General features: G+C 48.5%; 1 protein-coding gene across 1 annotated transcript in view; it reads left to right on the top strand.

Annotated features, from left to right (window-relative positions):
* The first annotated feature begins 3,993 nt into the window (after positions 1-3,993).
* The window catches only part of drp2 (dystrophin related protein 2), a 39,344-nt gene continuing 16,098 nt past the window's right edge, over positions 3,994-27,239 (top strand). The window contains 11 exon segments of the mRNA XM_067247444.1: positions 3,994-4,087; positions 12,901-13,057; positions 15,996-16,116; positions 16,653-16,764; positions 17,427-17,583; positions 19,020-19,166; positions 21,377-21,455; positions 22,216-22,276; positions 23,266-23,327; positions 24,339-24,413; positions 25,937-26,138. Coding sequence (XP_067103545.1) covers positions 4,041-4,087; positions 12,901-13,057; positions 15,996-16,116; positions 16,653-16,764; positions 17,427-17,583; positions 19,020-19,166; positions 21,377-21,455; positions 22,216-22,276; positions 23,266-23,327; positions 24,339-24,413; positions 25,937-26,138 — 1,220 coding nt within the window. The 5' untranslated portion in view covers positions 3,994-4,040.

The raw sequence follows: 27,239 nt of genomic DNA, 5'->3' as shown, positions 1-27,239 counted from the left end.
CAGCTGCTACAGGCGGGGCCCCAAATACTCTGAGGAAGGATAGAGCTGACACGCTCACACACACGCTCACACACGCACTCACACTCTCCTACACAGCCATACGTACACCAAAGAACCTCCTGGATGCTCTATGTCTATGAGTCAGTCTGGCAGTTATTAAGCAGCTGTAGCTGAAACAGTCAGGGTTCTTCACAATGACACATGGTTAACCTTCTGTGGGGGTTTATGTATAACAAGTTCTTTGAATATTAATATATATATATACTGTCTGTGACATTTTTCATAAACATTATTGGCATGGTACCCATAATCCAAACCACCTATTTTGCTGGTATTGGTTCATTTCAGTGCATTTCATTACCATAACGCATAACATGATACTGGTGTGTGTTGTTGCTGTGTGTGTCAGGGTGAGGGTTGGATGAAAGATGTGGTGTCTATGGGTGGATGGATACTGGAAGATCGCCTTTCTCTGCGCTGGTGGGTAGAGACCAGGTAGGTGTTGGCAAGAATGTGACGGACAACAAGCCCTTTCACCAGAGAACCAGAGAAGAGCCTCTGTGTGTGTGTGTGTGTCACACACTCCCGTCATACCAAATAAAACCTAGCATTCTGTACTCACACACATAGCCACGCAATAGACAGAGTCAATATCATGATGAGAACTGCTTTCCTAAAAATGACAAGGACTAGAGAGGCTGCATGATAGTTTGTGGGATACCAGTGGTGACAGAATCGTAGCTTATTTGGATTGTCCTATCAAGGTAAGTCCTTCATGTTAAGGTTAAAACAACTCTCGTGTAAGTACATAACAATACCTATAATACAAACATTTTAGGTATATAAGAAATGCTATGTAATTAAATGGTATCACGTGTTAACGATATAGGGCATTGTTCCAAAACTGTAAGACAGCACAGTTTGAGGAAGGAGTGGAAGGGGTGAGTGGAAGTTGTAACGGGGCGGTTGAAGGTGGTGAATCCAAAACAAGATCAATATTAACATCTAAATCTATTTACCTCTGGAAAGGCCAACCTCCTCCATACTACCTTTTGCATGTGTAATAACTTTCCACGAAACCATAAAAAAAACTGCAGCTACCTATATCTCTGTCAAAGAGGCAGCAGAGTTTCAGTAATACGTGTAAAGTGTATCTTCTTATTTCCTGAGATGCGTGATACCTCCTGATTCGATCACGGTGAATACGAGGCGTCAGAAGTACGGTCGCTTTGATCCGTTGACGGTTCATCTGCTTAGTTGAACTGTCTTCTGTTTAAGAGTCTCTCTCTCCGAAGCTTTGTGTCTTATCTTTGATGATGCTGAGATGCCTTGATCTGTATTTCACTTCTCAGTGGAAAATATTCCCCTCCTGAGGCTATTTTGGCTAGCTGCGGTCTTAGAAGGACGCGGAAATGTCACCCGGCGCTGTGCAGGGTTTTGAGATTGTGGAGCGGTCTGGAGGACAGCTAGTTATTTTCTCGTAAACAGCGTCAGACAGTTGGTGTCTAAGTGAGGTGTGAACCCTGCCATGGCAACGCTAGGACTGGAGCCTGGCTTGGTAGAGTGTGTCTCCGAGCTTACAGCACCTAGCGAGGGGACTTTCCCTCTGTGAAGATAAGAATGCCCCAGTGATCACAAAATGCCACAGCCAGTCAACCCCATTAATAATGCAGGTTTAATGCTTGACTAGTGCTAACGATGTGTCAAAGCTGCGCGGGCGTTTGGTTCTGTGCTAAATCTGCAATGTTGCTCTGTTCTTCATGGGCCTCTATGTGATAAATCTGTTTTGATTTATAGTTGGTTCAGGTCTGTCTTTTTACAATTGTATGTAACCCAACGTATGTGTGTATATGTGTGTGTGCGCCTGTGAAGGTGTGTGTGTGTGGTGCTGTTATGCATATGTGTGTGTGTGTGTGTAGGCGTGTACACGTGACGGTGTATGGTTCCCCCACTTGTCTCTGCCTGCATAGGTGTGCGTGCTGTGGCTGAATGTGTGTGTGTGGGCGTCTGCCTCTGTCGCTCTGATCGGGGCACATTTGAGGGCTGCCATGGCTGTGTGTCTCCGGTCGGGGAGGAAAGAAAGGAAAGAAAGGAGAGGAAGGAGCAGACCTCAGTGTTCTGCCAGGCCTGCCAGCCGTCAGTCCGCCCTCTCCTCTCCAGTGTGCCTGGCATCCCCTCCCGGCCTTGGCCATGGCCTCCTTTCCTCCATCCGCTGTGCTGCTTGTTGTTGTCGCTGTGCTGGTGTTGATTCAGCTCGATTTCCCGTCCAGTAAACAAACGTGGTCACGCCGCCGCCACAGGTCTCAGGGCGTCACTGTCTGTGGTCTCTACACTGTCATAGTGACCCAGCCGTGTTGTGACCATTGGGGAAAAAACTGGGTCTGGCGGTTTGATAGCCGACTTCTAATGAGGTTGGAGTGGCTGAAGTAGCTTATTTCTGTAGTAGAGGCATTAACAGTATCTGAGTTCCTGTCCACGTATCTGATGAACCATGAATACAGAGGATTAATCACAGAGCCAGTGGATTATAGTACTGTTGATTCTTCAGAGATAGAAAATTGCATGTGAACAAACAAACACCAGAGAGAGAGAGAGAGAGAGAGAGAGAGAGAGAGAGAGAGAGAGAGGGAGAAGCAGAGAGAAAGGAGAAAGAGGAGGAAGGGGGAGGAGAGGGGAGAGAAATGGCTGGAAGAGCAAAATAGAGAAAGCAGGGGAGAGAGACTGAGACGGACGCACAGGATATTTATGAAAAATCCCAAGGCGAGGCGAAGAGCCTGCCGTGAGTCTAACGTTTTCTCCCCCTCAGGACAAGTTCACTCAAATATTGACACTGCAACAAAAGATGCCCCTTCAAAGCACATTTCAGGCACAATTTTTTTTTGCAACCCACCCATTGCAGCAACCCTGAATGCTTTCTCTCTCGGTTTCTCTCTCTCTGTCTCTCTCTCAGTTTGTGCACGCATGTGGGTGTGCGTATACTTGTGTGTGTGGGTGTGTGGGTGTGTGTGTGTGTGAGGGGGTGTAAAGTCAGGCATTGGATTGAGCTTGAGTGGGGCTAAAAGGGTTGGCGGAGTGGTGCAGTACAGGTAGGGGTGGTGACCTGGTGCAGAGGATGAGAGGGGATTTGATTGGAGATGAAGACAGAAGCTCTCTGACAACTCAATGACCAGAGATGAGCCATGTCACGACCTGCAAGAACACCTCCTCACAACTCACTGCCAAGAACTGACTGATTCTGAGAGGTTCTACTGCTACTTAGTGTGTGTGTGTGTGTGTATGCTTGTCATTGTGTGTATGTCCCTGTGTTTGTGGAGAGAGTGGGATGAATCCCTAATGCTTGGCTGCATCACACCTCTCAGAGCCGATCCTCGGCTAACCTCGGTGTTTGGAGGAGAGGGCTTTAGTCTCGGCTGTTTCCTCCAGTTTAATGGAATAGAATAACGGAAGGATATGCTTGAGCTGCAATTCTTGTATGAAATGTGCTATATAAATATAGTCTTATTATGTGTTCAACTTTGGGATCCTTACAAGCACTTGTGTATCATGTGCAGTATATAACATCCTGCTGCAGTATCCTTCACTGGGACTTGAGTTGTCTAGTTGTCTAGTTGTCTTGGACTTCAGAGTCACGTTAAAGGAAAATCATTTTAAAATAAGACTTGCTGTACCGCATGTATTGTGTGGTATAGAACTTTAAATACTTTTCATTCTGACCTCTATATGTGTGTGTGTGTTGTTATTGACCTATGTGTGTGTTGAATTTGTGTTGTCACTGACCTGTGTGTTGTGTGTGTGTGTGATGTGTGTGTGTGTGTATGCGTGTGTGTTGTCGCTGACCTGGGTGTTGTGTGTGATGTGTGTGTGTGTGTGTGTATGTGTTGTTGCTGACCTGAGTGTGTTGTGTTTGTGCTTATGCAGCTGCAGGACGGCCCTCGTGGCCAGGATGCCACTGTGTGCCCTGCCAGTCCACGGTGGATCCTGAGGGGCAGGAGGAGGGCACTGAGTGTGGGAGGCTCAGAGGTCACCACCAGCCTGGAGACATGAACCTGTGCTGGAACGAGATCAAACGGAAGTCCCACAACATCCGGTAAGATGCCATTAACACCGGGGCTTTCAGCAGGGCTTAGAAGACGTCCAAACAGACAGGTTCAATGGGGCTAAGAGCCTGTTTAAATGCAGGCTTTCAATGGGGTGGGAAAAAAATATCAAAGGGGATAGGATGCTGCTTCAATACTGGATTTTGGTGATTCAAAATGCTTAAAATGCTGGGTGTCAACGTGGCAAAACCTGATTTTGAGTCTGTGTCAGTTGTGACCAAGATTCAAAGTTCAAACTTCAAAGATCGTATTGGGGATACAATTGGTAGATATGTATTACTCTACACTTATGGTCATCATTTCTGGTGCTTGGGATTGACAAAGGCCCTTCTTCTCTGGGACCTTTTGTCAGGGAACGTTTTGTTTTTCCACAAAGCTATTCGGCACTTTTGTTTTAAGCTGGCTATGATTAACTAAAGCATGACTTAGCCAACAGTCTCTTTGGCAAACTAGAGGAAGAGAGAAAGAAAGGCAGAAAGGGGGAGAGAGGGAGGGAGAGAGATGAACAAAGAGAAAGAGGAAACTGCATAGAGCAGAGCCAGTTGGTTGAAAGGGTTGGTGTACTGAACAATCAATGACTGTGGGTTTCTACCTGTTGGCTGCGTTCTTGGCAGCATAATTTAACTAACTGCAGGGTACACTATGTAACTATTATGCCACTATAGGAAATGCAGCTTTTTCTTCATTCTTTTCCATGGTTTTTACCTGGGCTTTAGAAACATTGTCATTGCCATTGTCTATGGTGTGCAAATGACAACACATTTGTTGCAACGCTGGCTGGCTTTACTGTCTAATCATGTTGTTATTCTAGCAGAATGTTTAAGCATGCATCTTTTATTGCCATTTTAATGTGCCAGTGTTTTCCCTTGCACTTTCAAATGCTTTCCATATTCTCCATGTTCCTACTATTCAACTAGCTAGTGCCTTCCGTGCCTCCGCTTATCTGACTATTAAGAACCCATTGTCTTCGTAATGGGCTGCCTCGTGGTAACGTGTTCCTCAATACATGTGTGCATCGACTTATTCATTATTGATATAATGTGGGTTAATGTAGCAGCCTCGAGAGCTACACTTCAGAGGTTTGCATCAGCAAAACAATTAGAGCGAGCTAGGTCGTTTTTTCGTACTTAATTGGGAGGCGTCCAAGCTTGGTGTGTCGTTTGTATGTCTTTAATTTTGCTGTCATCCTGTTTACTCCGTTTGCCCCTTTAATTACTTACTTGACCCTGGTGCCTCTGTGGAGGAATGGAGGCTAGTGGGGAGAGGATACTGGGGAGATTGTTGAAGACAGATTCTCCTGCAGCACTGTGTAACAACATCACTGTGGATGGCCTGCATGTTCACACATTTGATTGTAGTGAGACGTGAGAGAGTGAGAGAGAGACCAAGAGAAGAGAGAAGAGACAGACCCAAAATGCTAGAAATGGAGAGATCTAGACTGGAGAGTGGGGCTGTGTGGACTGGCCTGTCTGGGGGGGATGTGCAGGCGGAGGAGGATTCTGTTTCAGCTGGACAAGGGAGACAAGATGGAGCTAAAGCCAGCTGTCTTTTTACTGACTAACTGGCTACTTACTCAACGCTTTCTAATCTGTCAAACAGTCTTTCCTACCTTAAATATAACCCTCCTCTCTCACTGTTCTTTTATTGACTGTATCTAGATATCTATCTGTATCAGTTGGTTGGTTCTTCCCTGTGTGTGGTATTGTGTGTGTGTTGCGCAATTGAGAGTTAGATTGATTGCTTATGAAGTGGTAGTGATTATGGTTCTAATCAATGCCACTACATCGTGATTGTACACGTCTGTCATAATCAACTGGGAATGATTAGTAATATGGATATTGGACAGCACTTCATTTACTGTGTTAAGAAGGAGGACATTAATCAGGTCGAATACTGAAACTGGGATAGACATTTACATAAAGTACCGAGATATTATACCTCATTTCCAATTTCCATATAAAGAGTTGTCTGCATGTAGTGTGTGCTGCTTTCGTTTGGCTGATTCTGATCAGTATCTTCCCCTTAGGATTTACTGAGACTCTTTTGTTGTTCATGGAACAAGCAGTCCTTGTCTGAGACGAAACGCTGCATTGCCCTTGGGCTCTGCGTTGTGGAGAATGCCCTCAGGGGTTGGCGTGGGTGGCACAGTGGCACGCTGGGAATGAGCGAGTGCCCGTTCTGGGACACATGTCTGGGATGGTTTCAGAGCAGGGCCACCCACCTACCCTGACCCACACTGTGAGAGAAGCCTCTCTGCTCTCTGGGTAGACACTGTACCCCGCTCCCAAACACTGTGCACTCCTCCCAGACACTGTGCCCCGCTCCCAAACACTGTGCACTGCTCCCAGACACTGTGCACTGCTCCCAGACACTGTGCCCTGCTCCCAGACACTGTGCCCTGCTCCCAGACACTGTGCACTGCTCCCAGACACTGTGCCCTGCTCCCAGACACTGTGCCCTGCTCCCAAACACTGTGCCCTGCTCCCAAACACTGTGCCCTGCTCCCAAACACTGTGCCCTGCTCCCAGACACTGTGCACTGCTCCCAGACACTGTGCCCTGCTCCCAGACACTGTGCACTGCTCCCAGACACTGTGCCCTGCTCCCAGACACTGTGCCCTGCTCCCAAACACTGTGCCCTGCTCCCAAACACTGTGCACTGCTCCCAGACACTGTGCACTGCTCCCAGACACTGTGCACTGCTCCCAGACACTGTGCACTGCTCCCAGACACTGCGCCCTGCTCCCAGACACTGTGCCCTGCTCCCAAACACTATGCACTGCTCCCAGACACTGTGCCCTGCTCCCAGACACTGTGCACTGCTCCCAGACACTGTGCCCTGCTCCCAGACACTGTGCCCTGCTCCCAGACACTGTGCACTGCTCCCAGACACTGTGCACTGCTCCCAGACACTGTGCACTGCTCCCAGACACTGTGTACTCCTCCCAGACACTGTGCCCTGCTCCCAAACACTGTGCCCTGCTCCCAAACACTGTGCACTGCTCCCAAACACTGTGCCCTGCTCCCAGACACTGTGCCCTGCTCCCAGACACTGTGCACTCCTCCCAGACACTGTGTCCTGCTCCCAAACACTGTGCCCTGCTCCCAAACACTGTGCCCTGCTCCCAGACACTGTGCCCTGCTCCCAAACACTGTGCCCTTCTCCCAAACACTGTGCACTGCTCCCAAACACTGTACGCTGCTCCCAAACATTGTGCACTGCTCCCAGACACTGTACCCTGCTCCCAAACACTGTGCACTGCTCCCAGACACTGTGCCCTGCTCCCAGCCTGGGCCGTCCTCTGTTGTTTTTGTCCTCCCAAATCTCTTCCCATCTCTCTTTCTCGGTTTCTCTATTTTGTTTTCTCTCTCTCTCTCTCTCTCTCTCTCTCTTCTCTCTCTCTCTCTCTCTCTCTCTCTCTCTCTCTCTCTCTCTCTCTCTCTCTCTCTCTTCTCTCTCTCTCTCTCTCTCTCTCTCTCTCTCTCTCTCTCTCTCTCTCTCTCTCTCTCTCTCTCTCTCACTCTGTCTCTCTCTTTCTCTTTCTCTCTTTCTCTCTCTCTCTCTCTTTCTCTCTCTCTCTCTCTCTCTCTCTCTCTCTCTCTCTCTCTCTCTCTCGTCCCCCCCCCCCCTCTTCTGTCTCTCTTCTGAGAGCGCCCTCTACAGTAACTCAGTCCTTGCAGCAGCCCTGTGCAGTGCCCTGTGGCTGTGCAGCGTCCCACTTTCCCTCGACCAGCTCTGCCTTGCAGCTGCTCATTTTACCCAGCCTGCAGGCCCTATTCAGCTCCAATTACATGCTAATCATCCTGGTTTGAAGCTACATCAAGGGTCAGGGGTCAAACCAGGGGACCCCCAGGCCAGCGGAATGGAACTCAGTGATTTGACTGGAAGAAACGAAAAAAGGAACTTCATCTCACTGGATGGCCGGGTCATCCATCATTCAGTGACATGCAATTGCAGGGTAGTCAGCAGGTGATTCCTTGGTGCTAGGAACCTGGTCATTAGATTTTGTCAATGGTGGCATATGTCCTGTTCAGCTGTGTTATACTTCTGATGCTAGGCTACAAAGACTGGGGTGACCACACTCTGATTGGATGAGATGCAACCTGTTACTCTGTTCCTTTTAGCAAGCAGACAAAAAACATGTTGTTTTGACTGAGACAAGGAGGACTGAGGAGTGTTTGCAATGCAGAACATCACCGCCTTCTCCTCCTGAGAATGTTGTTTGTGTCATGCAGACCAGGAGGGGAGCGCGGGGTTGCTGATTTAATTATGGAGGGGGGGGGGCGGGGTGAGGGGGGTGGGGGGGGGGCGGCTCCAACACTTTCGCCCACATCTCGTGGCGAGGCCTGCTCTGTTTCTGCGGCTGGCAAACAAACCAACTTTGAGACACTTTCCGACCAAATCAGAAGGGAACGAAGGTTCCATGAATTATTAAATAAAAAAGGCCTTTATAAGTATATCAGAGATGGCAATTTAAGCGCGGCGGGGTGAGCTAACTGAAGGGAGGAGGGGAGGAGCCGCCCCCCCCATCAGAGCCGAGCACTGTGGAGATCAGAGCCAACATGGTGGAGTGATGCTCTGGACTACAGCAGTGCAACTCTGTAAAGGAGAGATAATCAGGTTTTGCACTCCTACTGTACCAAGCAGGAGGCTTTTAAGACCTGAGGACTGACAGAATGATGACCTACAGTAGAAGGAAGAAGATCAGAGAGGAGCAGGGAAATCTGAACAATATCAGGATCTGATGCTGCTTCTCTCTGTATTACATGCCGACCTCCTCCTCTGTTCTGTCAGATAGCTGATTGACGCTCACTAGAAGACATGTTCCCCCACACATCCCACGCAGATTAGAACACACACGTACACGCAGACACACGCACATATATAGTGTATACAGTTACATAATGTAACTGTATACACTATACAGTAAATTATTCTGTTGTTTTGTATGTAGACCACTGTATGTGCAACTTTGTGTTGGTTGGGATGTACACTGTGTACATTGTTTTTCTGGGAAAAATACGTAAAGTATATGTGTTACCGTGTATTTCTGTGTTCTGAGTATAAAAACAATATTTTCAAATATTTTACAACACACTTATGTATGTACTGTCTGTAGTAAGTGTAACACTGAACAAAAAAAGGCCTAACTCACTTTGATGAATGAAGAAGAAGTGTTTTCCATTCATCATAGTGTTTTACATTGAGCACATCAGTGTTCAAATGGTTCTTATAAATGTCTATTCATATGATGGTTTGTGTTTGTCATTTGAAAACAAAACATTTTGCATTTTGAGATTAAATAACATTGTTTTGAATGTTAAGTTTAATTTTGCAGGAGAAGTGAGGGGTTTTGCACATTTTGTGTGTGTTTTTTTTATTTGTGTGTAGAGTTCTGAGAGTATGAGGTATGCATTCAGAAAATGTGTGTAACTAATCAAGAAAAACTGTGAATGTTTGTGTATGTGTGCTGCTCCTCCTACTGTATTGTAAGTTCTGGAAGATTCACTACCACACAAAGTCCTTCAGTTTGCGTCATACAAATACTTTCAGGCTCTGCACTCAATAGGTACTGTATATACACACAAGCAACTGTAAATGAGAACGTTTTTTCTGCTTTGTTGAATGCACAGCAAGCATCATCATGTGTACAATTGTGGGTTCAAAGTTGATGTGAAACTTCTACTAACTAAGTTGTTTTATAAATTATGAATCACACAGAGCTGTGTATGGATTCACGTAGATTAACCGGTGACTCATTGCCGCTCGACAGAGAAAAAAAAGGCAGTTATACAGTTCTCCTTGCTTCTGGCTTAAAAGAAACTCCTGACACACACACACACACACACTGATTCCTGCTCTGTCTGCCCTTTGATAAGGGATTTGTAGTAGCTTTGTAGTAATTCTTGGTCCACCTTTGTGCCGCTTCTCTCCAGCCCTCCACCACTTTGCTTCGTGTAGAGAGGAAAATGAAGGAGGGGGGGAGGTGATGCCAGCCTCAAAGAAAAGGCTTGAGACAAACCTCTCTTTTCTAAAAAGAAACAATTCTATTTCTCCCTCTTTAATCAAACTCTGACCCGTAGTGCCCCCTCTCTGTTCTAATCCCTCCACCTGATAATATCTTGAGTTCTAACTCATTTACTTTAGAGAGGGCTCCGGGGAAAGGGTGAGGATGCGGTGTGGGGGGGTGTTTCTTGTGTTTACAGGAGGCCTCATGCCGCCATTAGTGACTTTTTGTCCATTTGTTGTGTGTGGTCCTGATGGACTGAATGCCTGCTATTACCCAGTGCAGGAGGCAGGCCCGTATCAGTCCAGCTCATAGCCATGCCACATCACCTTCCATTAGAGCATTCTTATGGATGACCTTTTTCTGCTTCGTGGAGCCTGGTGGCTGTGGCTATTGAACTTGTCAAACAATACACACACACAAACACACACAGACTCACACGTAAATACACATTCACCCATGCCCGATGGCCGGCGCCACAGCAACATCCATGCCTGAAGTGTATTGGGGCCCAGGTGAGGGTCAGTCTGTCCACCCCTCACAAGCTCTTCACTCTACCTCTCTTCTTCTCTCTCCACTCCGCCTTCCTTTTGATCTTTCCTTCCAGATCTCCTTCTCCCTCCCTCCCTCCCTCCCTCCCCTCCATCTCCCCCCCCCCCCCCCCCCCCACACACACACACACACGCAGTCTCTCTGGTGTCTCCCATCTCAGTGCAGCAGCAGGACGCACTCCCATGGAAAAAAGGCTTTTCGATTAATCCTGGTGTGTGCTCACCGGCGATGAAACACCTGGGGGCCTCTCGGACGCCGTGCCGTCCCCTGGCAGCGCCCGCTCCGGAGGTGGAGCGGTCAGTCTCAGCCGCGTGGGTCACTGTTCCATTACGGCATCGGGCACTTTCTTTTGTCTCGCCTCCGCTGTGAAACGGAAGCCCGGGAAGTGATGGGCGTGTGTGTGAGAACCACCGTCTGATTTGTGGCAGTCTGAAGCGCCCCAGTGAAGCTGCACTGTGTGTCTCTGTGTGTGTGTGTCTTTGCCCATGATGGACAGCCTCACTTAGAGGTTTTAGAGGGCTGTGTCTGAGTGGTGTGTGCTTGTGTTTGTGCGTCTTTATGAGATATACTGTACATTAGAGAGAGAGACAATGAGTGAGTGGGTAAAAGGAACTGTTGAAGGTCGGACAGAAGAGCTGTTTTCTGTGTGAGTCTCTGATACTCCGTATGTCATGTGTGTGTCTGTGTAAACATTGTGCTATGATCACATTGTGTGTGGGTGGCGTTATATTCAACATGTCAAGAGAAACTCCCATGGGGATTTCTGTGGGCAGAGGTTTAAAAGCCATGAGGCACACACGCACACAATGTCTCTCTCACACAGGTGTGGGCTTGCCCCATGCTGACTGGGGGTCAGTGAGCATTGTCAGAACAGAGGACAGAATGTCCCTGTGGAGGCGGGACACGTGTGATGGGTCCGACACACGGCCCAGACCACAACGTCCCCCAACCACAGCACACCCAGCTGGAAGAAGCCTTCAGACAGAACGCTCAAATACTCAAAGATCTGGACAAGCACTGCACTGAAACAATTCCCTTTTACACATACATGAAAGAGTCAGCCCTCATGCTCCATTATCTTTGCCTGACGATAATCTTTCTTGTTCTCTCTCGCTCTCGCTCTCTCTCTCTCTCTCTCTCTCCATTCCTACTTATCACAGCGCTGACAGTTGAGCCTTAACCAAGTGCTTTTCCATATCTCTTCTATTTGAAGACATTAGGGACTCGTTCAGGACACAAGAAATATCAGTGAGTGGCTCCAGCTCCAAGTGCCTTGAAGGGAATTTGACAGATTGTTATGTGTTTATAGCAGCAGCAGCCCTTGTGCACTGGTTGACCCAGCTCATGAAGAGTTGGCCATGTGACATTAGCTGTTAAACTGTCTCGATGGCTAGCTTTGTGGCCCATTTATGTTGTATAATATCCACAATATTCCTCCGCTCACATATCTATGGCTTTGTGGTAGTCAGTCAGCTTTGGCAGTGGTACTCTCTATCTCTCCCTCCCCCTCTCCCTCTCTCTGTCTGTCTGTCTCTCTCTCTCTCTCTCTCTGTCCGCAGTCTGTGTTTTTGACAGTGGTGGGGTATGACATTCTGCAGAATAATGATATTTTGAGTGCCGGCTGCAAGCTGGGATCCAGTGTGTAATTGAAACACTGGGGTGTTTTCACGCTCCACCTCCCCCATGCCCAGCTGTGATGCTGATGGAACCGCTCTGATTCCCTAAGACAATCTCTCACAACCGCTGGGCGGGTGGCAAAAGGAAACACACTGTTTTATTTATTTCTAGGTTGCTGCCCACGACAACCCCCTTGTTGTTCTATTTAATGGTTCACCTTGCCCCCTCGCGTGTGGTAATTTACGCCGGCCGTGATTGATATATTTTGTTTCCCCGAACATGCATGTGGATGTGGGCTGTATTAAGAAGACACATGCATACAGGACTTGAAGGCATATTTATATTGTGACACCTTGATTCATGTCACAGAATTCCATTCACCTACTTTTCAGTCTTGCGTAGTGCTTATTATAGTGCCTCACTGTCTCGCCTCATGTCTTTGTCCTGTGTTGATCCACCTCTGATATCTGAAGAGATTGTGTCTCTGTTGTTGTTGTGTAGGAAGCCGGGCCCGGAGGAGAAGCAGCTCACAAACATCACCTATGTGCTTAGAGTGTCTGATACCTTGTGTGTGTGTGTCCATGTGTGTGTGTGTCCATGTGTGTGTGTGTCCGTGTGTGTTGGCAGGGTGCGTCTGGAGGCCTTCTCAGACAACAGTGGGAAGCTGCAGCTCTCGCTGCAGGAGATCATCGAGTGGCTGACTGCCAAGGATGAAGAGCTGTCTGAGCAGCTGCCTATAGGGGGCGATGCTGGGGCGGTGCAGCACCAGAGAGAGTTCCACCAGGTTTGTACTAGAACGCATACACTACACTAACACACCATTCTCAAAGTCTGCCGTCTGAACAAATGTATATACATGTTGGACAGGTACACTGCCAGTGTTACAAGCTGGCCTGTTTGAATTAGTCTCTGGTTGCATCTTATTGATCAGACAAATCCAAGCATGTAATCACAAGACAGCATGTGTTTACTGACAGCAGAAATTTCTCTTTTAATATTCCATCTCGGCTTCTTTTTAATACTGTAGAGCTAACCTTAGCATGATTGGAAACAAAGGAAGTAAGTAAGCACTTACAGTGAATCTCAAACCGACATCCTTGTACGGGGAGTTGCCTGCATTCAATTAGAAAGCACTTTGAGTTCAGGCTCTCTTAAATTAGCCATCCATCAAAAATAATATATTCATCTTCGTGTTTAAGACTGTTGCTATTCTCTGAGGGGAACATCAGAGGGGACAGAATGTCTGCCCTATTTGTTCAAGCTACCTGGTGGTGAGATGAAATAAAAAACCCTGAATCATCATTAAATAAGAAAAGTGTCTCGTCTGAAACCTTTTTAATTGACGCATTGAGTCCTTCATGTGTAGATCGAGTGGAGGATGAAGCTAGTGATAAGTGGGGGCCAGGTAAGAAGAGGCAGCTATGGATCAGAGGGATGAGACAAACTCACATCCACACGTCTCAACAAAATGAGAACATTCTTACAATGGTGGTCGCATCCTGTTATTCCATTTTCCCCAACAAGAAAACAACTCCATTCAGTGTAACACAAAGCACACACAAACACTCTGATAGCAGATGCACACGCACAAACACTCTGTAATTGGTCCTGTAACGACAGCAGAATGCCGTTTCCACCTTTCGTTCCAATTTTCTGTGCTGTCAGTTAATGCAGTGTCTAAGAGAGGCGAGCTGTTTTGACAGTGCAAGTATCCCACTGTCATCCTCCACCCCTACCAAATCACCCTCCCAATTAACCAAATCCATCGCTCTCTCACCCGTACGCCGCAGCCGTGCTCCACCACTCTGCTGCTTCCTCTCTCCTCCTACGCACCATTTTGTTACTTAGCATGAACCTGTAAAACTCTACTGCCAAGACCGGAAAGTCTCTCAGCAAATGTTCAGTAATCCCCCACTGTCCATACGTCCGCCTAACATCGCCAAACCCCCTTAAGCCTTCATGCTGCCCCTCCCCCCCCCCCCCTCTACTAATGTCCCTCCCATCCTTCTCTTCACCTTTCCTCTCCCTGAAATGTTCCAGTTTTTCAGTGCAGTATCCCTTTATAATCCATCTAACACACTTAGGCTCCCCAAGCACGACATTGCAGTAAAAGTTTTCTGACAAAACAGGGAGGAAAATTGCATCCGGGTTTTCTGTGGAGAATTACGACGTTTTAAGAAATGTGAATTATTGATCTTAAGTGGATTTATTCTGCTGTCTTTTTAGAATGTGTCAGTTAGTGTCCCCGTGTGTGTGTGTGTGTGTGTATGTGTGTGTGTATGTGTGTGAGTGCGCCAGGGAGTGAGTGAAAGAAAAAACTGAGAGAGATTGTGTGTGTGTACTGCAGAATCTTTTCATACACGGAACAGAGGAGATGAATGGCTTATATGTCCTCTGTGTTCAGAAACAGCTCCCAGTGACTCGGTTCCCCAGAGGCACTGGAAGTAAATGTAGGACCACGCACATGTGTGGAGGATCCTCCCCTGCTTCAACTCGCTCTCTCTTATGTATAATGGATCCGGGCCTGATCTGAGGACTTTATTAATGTTCTCCCAGCCAAAGACGGAGCTCCTCACTGTGAAATTTAGCTGGAATTAAAGTTTTAACGCTGTGGTGGTTGGTTTGGGGAATCCAGCAACCACACCTTGGGAATCTGTACTTGTAGGGCAAGGAAGAAAGACCGGGGGGTGGAAGGAGAGTTGAGAGAGAGGGGAAGCTGATCGGATAGGGAGGGAGAGCGAGAGAGTGTGGGGGGAGGGATGCCAGGAGGGTGGGAGGAAGGCAGGGAGAGAAGGAGAAACGAATCATAGACAGAGAAACCTACATAGAACGAGTGCAGTGGGAGAGAGAAATGAATAGTTTTTTGTGCGTCGACTCACCGGGATATCTTATCGGAACCTGCAGCTCGTGATGTTGCAGACGTTTGCATGTGTGCTTAGCAGCGGGTGTATTTGCCAGTTCAGTGGGGCTTCCTATTTAGCTCTGTGGCGGCGGAGGGGAGGCGAGCGCTATCAGGTGCGACTGGCTGCAGTCCTGCCGGTTAATAGGCTCTGATCGACAGCCACCGCTGTGCTGCTTGCTGCTGGTAATTCCAGTCTGAAATGTCTATGATTTTGAACAAAATTGTAATCTCTTCATGCAGTAAGAGGATTGAGGACTCTGGCTTTTTCTAAATAAATGATTTGACTTTAATTCCATGCTATATCGTATTAGTATAGTTTTACCTACGGGACGTTTAGTGAAGAATGGGGATTAGTGCTTCGGACTGACACTGACAGTCTTTAAGACCCAGGGGAAGCTTTGGGTGGACTCTAAGTCTGCAGTACATTCATGTCTTCAGCTCAAGGTTTTTATCATTTAAATAAGTTGTGTGGCTGAAATCAGAAGCCGTTGTAGCTGGGCTTTCCACCTCATTTCCAGTTGACCAAAAGTCCAATGACATACGGCCTCCTATTCAGGTACAGGCTCTTACAGTGCAGTGCAGCCATCGTGTCCTGTGTCACCAAAGTTGGTCTTTTGCGTGTGTGTGTTTGCATATGTGTGTGTGTTGTTCCCATGTTCCGAGTGAGTAATTTCTTCATGCTAATTTGTATCCACTGCATTTGTGTGTGGGCGTGCGTACGTGTGTGTCCGTGCGTGCGTGCGTGTGTGCACGCGCGCGTGTGTGTCACTGCGTGTCTATTATGTGCAACATGCTTTCATCTCTTGGCTCCTGTCCGCAGGCGTTCATGGAGGATGTCAAGTCTCGAGGGCCCTTCATCTACTCGGTCCTGGAATCGGCCCAGGCATTCCTGGCTCAGCACCCCTTCCAGGAGCCTGAGGAGACCCTGGCTGATGGGAAAGGTCTGCACCTCGCTCTGCCAACCAATCAAGCATCCTGTACCCTCTCTGGCCCCACATCACCCCACCCTGGTCCACCTAAGTGTGGGCTGAACAGAGAGAGAGAGAGAGACTGAGAGTGAGAAAGAGAAAGAAAGAAGGAGAGGGAGACAGTGCTCCTCAGTGCTACCAGACGAATCCGCCATTAGGGCTTATTAGGACTGATGTGTCTTCCTGTGTCACTGTGTGGTTTGAGGGAGAAGTTGGGTTGGGACCAATTAACCCGACTCACCAGCATACAGTACAACACCATCTGGTCAAATCAATAATATAGCAGGCAAGACTGTTTCCCAACCCACTCATCCACCCCCTGCTGTTTTCACCTCCATGACTGCATGTACACATGGGGCATAGCAAACTCTCAATCTCTCTCAATCTATCCATCTCCCTCCCTCCTCCCCCAGTTTCAACCACCTGCTAACATGTACTTGAATCGATTGTCCTTGTCCACCCCCTCACCCCCCCCCCCCCTACACACACACACACCTCCCAACCACCAGAAATGTCTCCACGGCGACGCATCCTCAACGTGAGTCGCTCCGTGTGGAAGCAGGCCAACGTGGCCAGTGACCTGTGGGAGAAGCTGACGGCTCGCTGCGTGGACCGTCACAGGTCAGACACACTTAGGGACCGTCACAGGTCAGACGCACTTAGGGACCGTCACAGGTCAGACACACTTAGGGACCGTCACAGGTCAGACACACTTAGGGACCGTCACAGGTCAGACACACTTAGGGACCGTCACAGGTCAGACACACTTAGGGACCGTCACAGGTCAGATACACTTAGGGACCGTCACAGGTCAGACACACTTAGGGACCGTCACAGGTCAGACACACTTAGGGACCGTCACAGGTCAGACACACTTAGGGACCGCCACAGGTCAGACACACTTAGGGACACCCTCACAGTACCACAGCAGCCACAGCCTATCTATCCAGGCTGTTTATCCAACCCTGGGTTAGATACCTTTCACTATCCACGTGGTTGATGAAAAGGCCATGTTGGATTGGATTTCTTTATCCTTTGCAAATACAAGTAATCCCATAGAGAGTGGAAATATCTTTGTTGAACAGAATCCCCCCATTTTGAAATATAAAGATATTTGCTGACCTAGAGGTAAGTGCTGTTGCCATTGGCATGGGCATACAAACACAATAAAGCAGGTTTAGGTTTGCGTGCGCGGTGAAGAGAGATACAGTTGTGTGTTCTGGCAGCCAGTGGACTGTACGTGGAAGGTGTGTGTGTGTGTGTGTGTGTGGGGGTGTCACCAGGCACATGGAGCACACTCTGGAGCGACTGCTGCAGACACAGGCTGCTATGGAGGAGCTGGCGGTGGCTCTGGAGCAAGCGGAGGGGGTGCGGGATGCCTGGGAGCCGGTCGGAGACCTCTTCATCGACTCACTGCAGGACCACATTGATGCCACCAAGGTGCAGCTAAGGGCTTACACACACATACACACAAGGAGCAGTTTCATTCACTGCAGGAGCACATCACATCAACGCCATTGAGGTGGAGTTAGGGCTAGCACACACACACACACACCCACACACTGATACACAGATGGGAACTATTACTGCAATATACAAACTCTCTCTCTTTCTGTGTCTCCTTTCTATTTCGATGACACACACCTGCAGTTTCTTACAGAACACATGAAAAATGAATATTCAAAAAACAAAATGATTTGTAAACCTGTCGAGTACATAATTGTCCCACCTGAGATAATTGCTTCTGGCTTCTCCTACGTGGTAATACACTGTGACCAGTTGAAAACAATAGTCTAGTGCAGTATGAAAGCCGTGAATTTAGTTGCATTGTTAAGGCAGACAATGAGGCCGAGTCACTTTTCTATAGCGTCCTTTCCTGCCCACCCTTCACAGTTCCCAGTTCAACACCTGTTGTCTGAGCTACGTGTCAATTCTCAGCAGGAAATCAAACTGGATTAGTCACAGTAGCTATGTTGTCTGTCAATTATGGGTGCCTGTAACATTTCTTCACTTGTTCCTGCAAGGCCCTCAGACTGACAGTTAGTTTCCAGAACATGACCTTAGCGGTAGCTGACAGGGGAGATGTGGAGAATTCAAGTCCCTGGTTGGTTGGATGATGTGTGGAATCCCAGCGTACTCATTTGTTTGGTCGTTGCTGAGTGCTGGACTGTCAATGGACGTGATGGTGAGTGTCTGGCTGTAATTGAGCCAGGCTCTTCATTACGGAAAGCTCTTGACTCAGATCATGGCTGTGTTTGGACTCCTGTCTCCGCAAACACATGGTCGCTGAGAGCTCCAGGGGAGAATTGACAAGCCTGTCTGTGGAGCATACACGCATACTAACAGCCTCATGTTTTTGTAATGAGGCTGATGCACATCTTTCGTAAAACAGCAACTGTACTGCACACACACACACACACACACAGATCACAGATCATTAGTACCGAGGTCTTACCTCCTGGGTAGTGTCTTCTGAGACCTAAGTGTCCCAAGGTTTTGTCAGGGCATAGCCTCAAACCTATACTTTGACCTATCTTCATACATGTGCAAAAGCTTGAATCTAAGTGAGGGACAGTACAGTGAATGCATTTCAAACGGTCTATTGTTTGCTTTATTGTTCCCTCTCTCCTACAGTACAACAACTTAATATAATCACATACTTAAGTGTTGGTCTTGAGAGGGCATATGGAGAAAGCTTTTAGGACATCCTCCGCTCTTTCCTCTTATAACCAATTCCACTTTTCTCTGTCTCTCTCTCTCTCTCTCTCTCTCTCTCTCTCTCTCTCTCTCTCTCTCTCTCTCTTTCTCATTTTTCTTCTTCTTTCTCCCCTTTCTCTTTCTCTTTTTTATAACTGTCTCTCCCTCCCTCCCTCCAGCTCTTTAAGGATGAGTTGACCCAGGTGAAGGAGGGCATGAAGCACATCAACGACCTGGCCCACCAGCTGGCCATCTCAGACGTCCACCTGTCCATGGAGAACGCACGCGCCCTGGAGCACCTCAACAGCAGATGGAAGCTGCTGCAGGTGCTGCATTCCTCCAACCTCTGAACAGCTTCCTGACAACCTCATTATAGCTTCCCAACATCCTCCCAGCAACCTCACGACCACAGTCTCCTTTCAACCTCACAACAACCTCCCCCCCCCCAACCTTAAAACAACCCCATAATGACCTCCCATCAACATCCCCCCTTCAACCTGTCCACAACATCAACCAATGTCTCCTTGCCCGCCTCCTCTCAATTTCCCTCTCAACCTTTTCACAATATCCCCTCGCCTGTGCTGTAACTAGCGTCACTCTCCCCGTAGCCTCCCCTCAGCCTACCACAATCCTCCCCGCCCTCCATTCAACCATTCTCCGGATTGCCCATCAGCCTCTCCTCTCACATCTCCTGTGTCTATGGACAATGCCAGTTCAGTGTATGGGAGAGTGTGGAAGAGACAGAGATCTATGGAGACGTGTTAGGGGCTGGGAGAGCACAGCTGAGCTGTACGCCAGGGCTTTGCTCCAGCCTCTGCTGTGAGTGCATCATTTCAGGCTGACTGCAACAAAGCGTGCCTTTTGTCTCCTGAGTGAAACATATTGGATTTTTCAGAGCTGAAGTGTTGAGCAGGCCAGAGTCAGCAAGAAGGACAGACATGGCTGTGAAAAGCATTGCCTTTTTGCAGTCTCTCTTCCTCTCTCTCTCTCTCTCTCTCTCTCTCTCTCTCTCTTGCATGCGCTATCTTTCGCTCTCTCACGTTGTCTCTCAATTCCTCTCTCTCCTTCCCTTTCCCTCTCTCCTTTCCACATCACTCCTTCGTCGTCTGCCTCTAAATGAAATACAAGTTCATTCAATGAGCGCCATTGACAACCCAGCTCAATCTTACAGTATTTGACAGTGCCCAATCAAAAACATAGAAAGATATTGAACTCTCTCTCACTCTGTCTTACTCTCTCTTTCTCTCTCTCTCTTTCTCTCTCTTTCTCTCTGTCACACACACACGTTCTCTCTCTCCCTCAATTTCTGTCTTGCTCTCTCTGTATGTCTCTCCTTCTCCATTTTCCTCTTCTCATCATATTTCCGTTTTTTTTAACAGTTGAATAATATGCTCAATGCAAAACCCCCTTCATTTAAATAACATCCTGTGTTCCGGTGATGCTGTCTCCTCTGACGTTGATAAAGTACATTTTCAAGGCTGATTCTCTAATATTTTTTGTCTTGAATAATTCAGCAACCAGCTGCAAGTTAGAGAGCTTGTGCTCAGGAATCCTACAAGAGACATGTTTTACCTCACAACAAAGCTGCCAGTAACATTTTGAAAAATGAAATTGGCTCCAAATGAGTTTTAACCTATCCATGTAGCACTCCAGAGAATACTGCTAGACTTGTGTGGCTGAGTGCACACAGCCCATGTATACATTGAGGAACAGTAATGTTTTTCCTCTCCATAACGCTAACCTCACATTTACAGCTCATTGGGCTTACTTGTCCTTGAAATGCCTCGAGATAACAGCTCTCTCTCTCTCTCTCTCTCTCTCTCTCTCTCTCTCTCTCTCTCTCTCTCTCTCTCTCTCTCTCTCTCTCTCTCTCTCTCTCTCTCTCTAACAGTATTTATTTCGCTCCCTTCTTTCTCTTTCTCTCTTTTACCCTTTCTACGTGAGTAGATTTACCTCCTATTGTTTATGGAGGTGTTTCGACGATCTACTGACAAGATTTACATGCTAAATCCAATACCTTGTAAATAAATCTGGATTAGTCGGCCCAAATCCCCTCTGGAGCAGTCCCAGTGGGGCGAGCGCAGCACAGCTGCCTCCTAAGACAATGGCAAACTTCTCCACCTCAACTCAAATCCCTTTGCTCTTATTGACACGTGTGCCCGTCTACCTCCCTTGCGCACACACACACACACGCACACACATACCTTCATATCGACATACTTGCCGCAGCATGAGACCATTGTCCTCATTTCAACAGAGCTGTGAATATTTGTCATTTCTGCGTCGTTTCTTTTCCTATCTGCCACTGTTCAAAGACAGTAAAAGGCGGTAGCAGGGGATGGGAATGCACATTCCCCTTTATGTTCTTCTGACTAATTGCCAAACGAAGGAGAAAGATGAGAAGTTTGTGAGTGTGGGTGTTTAGGGGGGGGGGGTGATATATCAGAGATAGTGAGTGGCATATTTCCCTTTGATTTAATTTGTGTGTGTCTGTGTGTATCTATGTGTGTGTGCTTGCGTGTGTGTGTCTCTGCAGGGTTCTATAGAAGAGCGTCTGAAGCAGCTTCAAGATGCTCACCGAGACTTTGGCCCCGGGTCCCAGCACTTCCTCTCTAGTAAGGGACCTCTTCCTGGTTTAGAAGTTTCCGGATTGCGCTGCATCACGCTGGTGCAAGGCTGTGGAGAGGCTGCTGTCGCGCTGGGGGTGGGCGGGAGTGGGAGGCTTTGAATTAAGGTTGGGTGCAGGGAGATTTGAGGGACCTGTGATGACACAGTGTGAGTAACAGCGTGAGGGTGTGTGTGACTGCAGCATCTGGGGTTTAGGGTGTAGGCTTACCTCCTCATGCTCCATGCAGAGTCACAGCAGCTGCAACAATGGAGGGGGAAGGCGCCCACTTGCCTAGGAGTATGTGTGTGTGTGTGTTTGTGGGGAGGGGGGGGGGGGGTGCTTGTAAGCGTGTGTGCATGCGTGTGTGTATACGCGTGTCTATGTGTTTGCACATGTGTGTTTGTGTGCTTATGTGTCTGTGCTCTTGGGTATGTTACGCATTCCTCTTCCCAGTCTATCCTCTCCCCGTTTCAGACTCCTGGAGCTGAGATTAGAGGGGGCTAAAACGCCCAGTTCACCACTGGGTCCAGACACCTCCACTCTATTAGACCTCACCAGCAACCTAATCCTCTCTGGAGCTCACACAAAAGCTCACTTTATCATCCCTAGTGAACCTATTATTGTGTACAGAGCCTGGGTTGGGCTAGCCTGACTGGACAGTGGCTTGGCTGGCTTGTCTGGGTAGACATGAACATGGTCAGTAGTGATGTGCAAAATGAATTTTCATGCTTGATGGGCCTATTCCATAGATTTTCCATCTCTCACAGGTTCAGTGCAGATTCCCTGGGAGCGAGCTATCTCCCCAAACAAAGTGCCCTACTACATCAAGTAAGTCCACCTGGGTCCTTGTGTGTGTGTATGTGTGTGTGTGTGTGTGTGTGTGTGTAGGAGTCTGTGGAAAAAAGCTATGATTGAAAACAGACATTCAAATAGCTGGAGACACAAGTATTGGGTTACCAGAAATGGCACATCTGTATCTATTCTGGGAATTATTGAGCTTAGCCCTCTCTCCCAGGCGGTTTGTTTACCTCATCAATACATAGCCCTCTTTAACTGAACGCTGCTTATCCATCAAGTGTGTTTGTGTGTGTGTGTGTGTCTGTCTGTCTGTGTGTGTTTCTAGGTATACCTTGGTAAACGGACAAAATATATTTTCCTAATCACAACTGTTAGTCCTCCTGTGGCCTGTCACTGTCTGGGTGTTAAGTCTTTATTGCCTGTGTAACTGTGCCGTGGTGGGTGTGTGTGTGGGTGTGTGTGTGGGGGGGAGCACAATTTGGGACAGGCATGCTGTTGGGCACCAATCAATGAAAACTCTCAGCTCCTCAGGTAATGACAAGATCTAAAATTGTCCCTGGGGTCCTGGAAAACGCTGGGCTCGAAAGCCCTCGCTCATTTATTTATTTGGGCTCATCATTTATTTATTGTCTATCTATTTTTCACGGTGTACCTGTCAGTGTGGTGCTGGTAGCTGGGTCTGTAGGAGTGCTGTGTGAGTTTAATGACGTGCTCATGTCGTGGCACGGCAGGGAGGCTGAGAGTTGAAAGCAACCTTCGTTAGGGAGCGCAGGAACACCGGCACGTCACAGAGAACATGTCCTTTCTGTCTGCACTTTAAAGGGTTTATATCTCTTACGGTCTTCTGTTCTGTAACATCTCTCTGTCTCTCTCTCTCTCTGTTTCTCTTCCTCAACTCAACCTCTGCTCCTCTGCACTCACTTTACATTCTGTTTGCCATTCCTCTCCTCCCTTCTCCCCTCTCCTCCCCTCTCCTCCCCCTCCTTCTCCACTGCTCTCTAATGCTCCACACCCTCCAGCCACCAGGCTCAGACGACGTGCTGGGACCACCCAAAGATGACGGAGCTCTACCAGGCACTGGGTAAGAGGACAGCATTACCCAGCAATCCTCCAGCCCAGCAGGGGGCAGCTCTGGGATGTCCCCCCGCCTGCCTGCCTGCCTGTCAGCCTCGCACCCTCATTAGGGGCCTGTGCACCAGGCACCCGGGAGAACGAGAACAACACCCTCGTTAACCTGCCTGGCTCACTCACTCACTGCTGCTGGCTGATTGCTTCTTCCCTGCCTTTAATTAATTGGGATGAATCTACATGGGGTGTGTTTGTATTAATGGGATGTGACAGAAAGGGTTATCCACTCAGGCGCCCTAACACATAGAGCTGCTGTCAGCCAGCAAGTCTGAGATGTTTTCAGAGCCCAACGTGACACGCCCCTGCTAATGGCACCCTCGGAGGGTGGAAAAGCTGCCGGGGAGATGGAGGGAGGAGATAGAGGGAGGAGGAGATGGAGGGAGGAGATAGAGGGAGGAGGAGATGGAGAGAGGAGATAGAGGGAGGAGGATATGGAGGGAGGAGATAGAGGGAGGAGGAGATGGAGGGAGGAGGATATGGAGGGAGGAGATAGAGGGAGGAGGAGATGGAGGGAGGAGATGGAGGGAGGAGATAGAGGGAGGAGGAGATAGAGCGAGGAGGAGATGGAGGGAGGAGATAGAGGGAGAAGGAGATGGAGGGAGGAGTTGGGGGAGGAGGAGATGGAGGGAGGAGCTGGGGGAGGAGGAGATGGAGGGAGGAGCTGGGGGAGGAGGAGATGGAAGGAGGAGCTGGGGGAGGAGGAGATGGAGGAGATGGAGGGACAAGAAGATTTGGAGGAGATGGAGAGGAGGAGGGGAAGGAGGGTAGAGGAGGTCGAGGGAGGAGGAGATGGAGAGAGGGAGTAGTGTGTTTCCTTGGCTGTCTGAGGGGAGATGGGTTAGGTGTTTGTGCTCATCTCCGAGACTCCATCTTTGACATCCTCTCACTGTATCTTTCTTTCGTGCTGCATTTTCTTTCTTTCCTTAACGGTAATCTCTCCCTCTTTTTTTCCGGTGTCCTTCAGCGGATCTAAACAACATTAAGTTCTCTGCGTACAGGACAGCTATGAAGCTACGGCGGGTTCAGAAGGCCTTGAGACGTACGTATCCTCTCCTCTCTCTTAACCTTTCCTCTGCCCTCCTCTTTTGTCATCTCCTTTTCTTTTCGTAACCTCTTCTCTGTTCTGCTCTCCTCCTTTTCTCCTCGCCTCACCTCGCTTCTCTCCTCCTCTCCATTACTCTGGGAGTGTGTCCACAGGCCAGCCAAGGTCATTAAATCAGACTCCAGCCTAGTAGTCCACCTTCAGCTCCTCATACCTTGTCTTCCACTCACATTTACTGCAGGGGCTGCATCATTGTCATGCTGCCTAATTAAACCTATTAACGAGCCTTATTGAGTGGCTTAAGGGAGGGTAATTAGCGGGTGCAGCACACGATGAGGCATAAATGTGTGGACCTCCTGGGTCCTGCTGGCAGGTTTATCTTCCCTGGTCCAGACTCACCCTCCGCTTTCCTGGCCTCCTTTTCACCCTCCCTTTCCCCACACCTCCCTCCCTCCCCTCCCCTCCTCCCTCCCTCCCTCCCTCCCTCCACTCCACGCCTCCCTCCCCCCCTCTTCACCTCCCTCCTCACATTCCTCCTCACCTGCCTCCCCCCCCCGTCCAACCTCCCTCTCAACCTCCCTCTTGTCTTCCCCCTGCTGCGCCCGGCCGACCCGTCCCAGAGTCGCCCCTGCCTCGGAGCGGCCATGCCTCGCCACAGGCGGCCACTCTCATCCTCTTTCATGGTCTCCCTCTTTCTTCACGCTAGCCTCCCCCCCCCCCCCCCCTCCCTGCCTGGCACACTCCCCTCTCCACCTCCATCACCACCCCCTGACAGTGGCAATGGCCTGCAAAAACCCAGAGTGGGTTCTGTACCTCTCTCTGTCTTTCTCTTGCTCCCCCATGCAGCTTTCTTTCTGCAGCCCTTTTTCTCTGCCGGTCGGCTAGTCTGTGTCGTTAGCAGAATTAATTGCCAGGCTGCCATAGTAACTACAGTTTGATTTCTCTTTCTGTCTCTGTCTCTCTCTCTTTCTCTCTTGGTCTTTCTCTCTCTCTCTCTCCCTCTCTCCCTCTCTCTCTCTCCCTCTGTCCACTTTGCTTGTGTGGATGATTGAGCAAGGCTCTATAAAAGCGCATCTAAAATGCCTTTTAGTGTGTCTCTCTTCCAGCCTGGAGAGCTCTCAAGCTATCTCCCCTCTCTCTGCCTCCTCATTATCGCTCTATCCAATTACAGCTGACATTAGAGGACACCCTTTTACCTCCAGTTCTCGGGATGGCCTTCAAATGAGTTTAGAGAGCGACAGAATCAAATTTGTGTTGACGTTCTGACAACATCTGGCATAGGACTTAAGTGGAAGGGAAGGTGAACGAGCGCTCCCCTTCCTCTCTGGTATCTTTGAACTGGGCTGTTTGGGATGGACATGAGGATGATCATTTGCTGGGTGTGCTTCCGGCTTGTGTGTGTGTGTGTGTGTGTGAGTGTGCATCTGAATGTGTGCATGTATGCTTGTGTGTATGCACATGTGTGCGTCTGTGTGTGTGTGTGTGTGTGCGAGCATGTGTGCGTGCGTGGGTTTGTGCAGTGGACCTGCTGACGCTGGGCAGCCTGGTGGATGTGTTCCGGGAGCAGGACCTGCAGCAGGCGGAGCATGTGATGGACGTGGTGGAGGTGATCCACGGGCTGACCGGCCTCTACGAGAGGCTGGAGGAGGAGAGAGCCCTGCTGGTCAACATCCCCCTCTGTGTGGACATGTGTCTCAACTGGCTGCTCAATGTCTACGACAGGTAGGGGCCTACCCCGGGGCAGGGGACACACACACACACACACACAATGCTGGCCTCTTCAATGATGAAGGTGTGATATCCACTTACACAACACGAGTGGAAGTTGAAGACAAAAAGCTTTGCTTTGCCCGGGACCCCGGGAGCTACAGAAGTCCCACTTTGTCGTCACGTTATTCCATAATGACACTGAGTACTGGGAGCACGGCTCCTATTGGCATCTTGTCTAAACCAGAGCTGAGCCGCTCATTACTGAGTTAGTTCAGCTGTCGGACATAGGACTGTAGTGTGAGGGTTGACTTGACCGATTCCAAACTTCATGTGTGTCAGTAAGTGTTGTAATTAGTGGTGGGCATAGATTTTTTATTTTTTTTATCTAGATTAATCTCACTGTAATCTTGGCGTTAATCTAGATTAATCTAGATTAATCTAGATTAAAATGGCTCATTTGAATTCCGCCGAAAGCATTCAGAATATGTGTGCTACCCAAATAATGACTAAAAGTAAGTCTTTGAGAACGGGTTTCTCAAGCCACGTGGCGCATTAGACCAGGGGCTCATCTCCTGTTTCCAAAATGCATCACAAACTGCTTGAGAAAGCTGTTCTACTATGATAATTGGTGATGAAAATAAATTATTTTCAATGAGATGTAGCCTACTTGTGTTTATTAACTGTTAATTAGATTAGTTTGCTTGGCTGATAGAGCTGTGCTGACGGGCTTGTCTCGGTTGAACTCAAACATCGTAGTTTGACGACGACTCTTCCCCTGCGCTACATCAGTGCTTGGCCCGGCATCTTCCGCATTAGCTAAGGGATGCTTTGCTTTTAGGTGGTATTTGAGACTGGAAGAACTCCTACAGTAAACTAATTCCGCATAGCACAAGCATGCGGAATTAGCAAACCAGGCGGCTTCATAGCTGCATCCATGTTAGCATGTCACGTTTGATGTGATCATTTCATACACAAGGCATACACACAGGTTCGAAGACTCGTTCTCGCCCCCTACAGTGCAATTTGGCTAGGTATACATCCGCGCTAAAATATCAAGGTGAAAGTCATCATAGCTTGCGTAGTATAGACCCAGCTCCCAACCCAACTTTGAGA

The sequence above is a fragment of the Osmerus mordax genome, chromosome 12, assembly GCF_038355195.1.
Source record: "Osmerus mordax isolate fOsmMor3 chromosome 12, fOsmMor3.pri, whole genome shotgun sequence".
Taxonomy (NCBI): Eukaryota; Metazoa; Chordata; class Actinopteri; order Osmeriformes; family Osmeridae; genus Osmerus; species Osmerus mordax.
The sequence above is the reverse complement of the archived record's forward strand: the minus strand, read 5'-3'. Positions and strand labels throughout refer to the sequence as shown.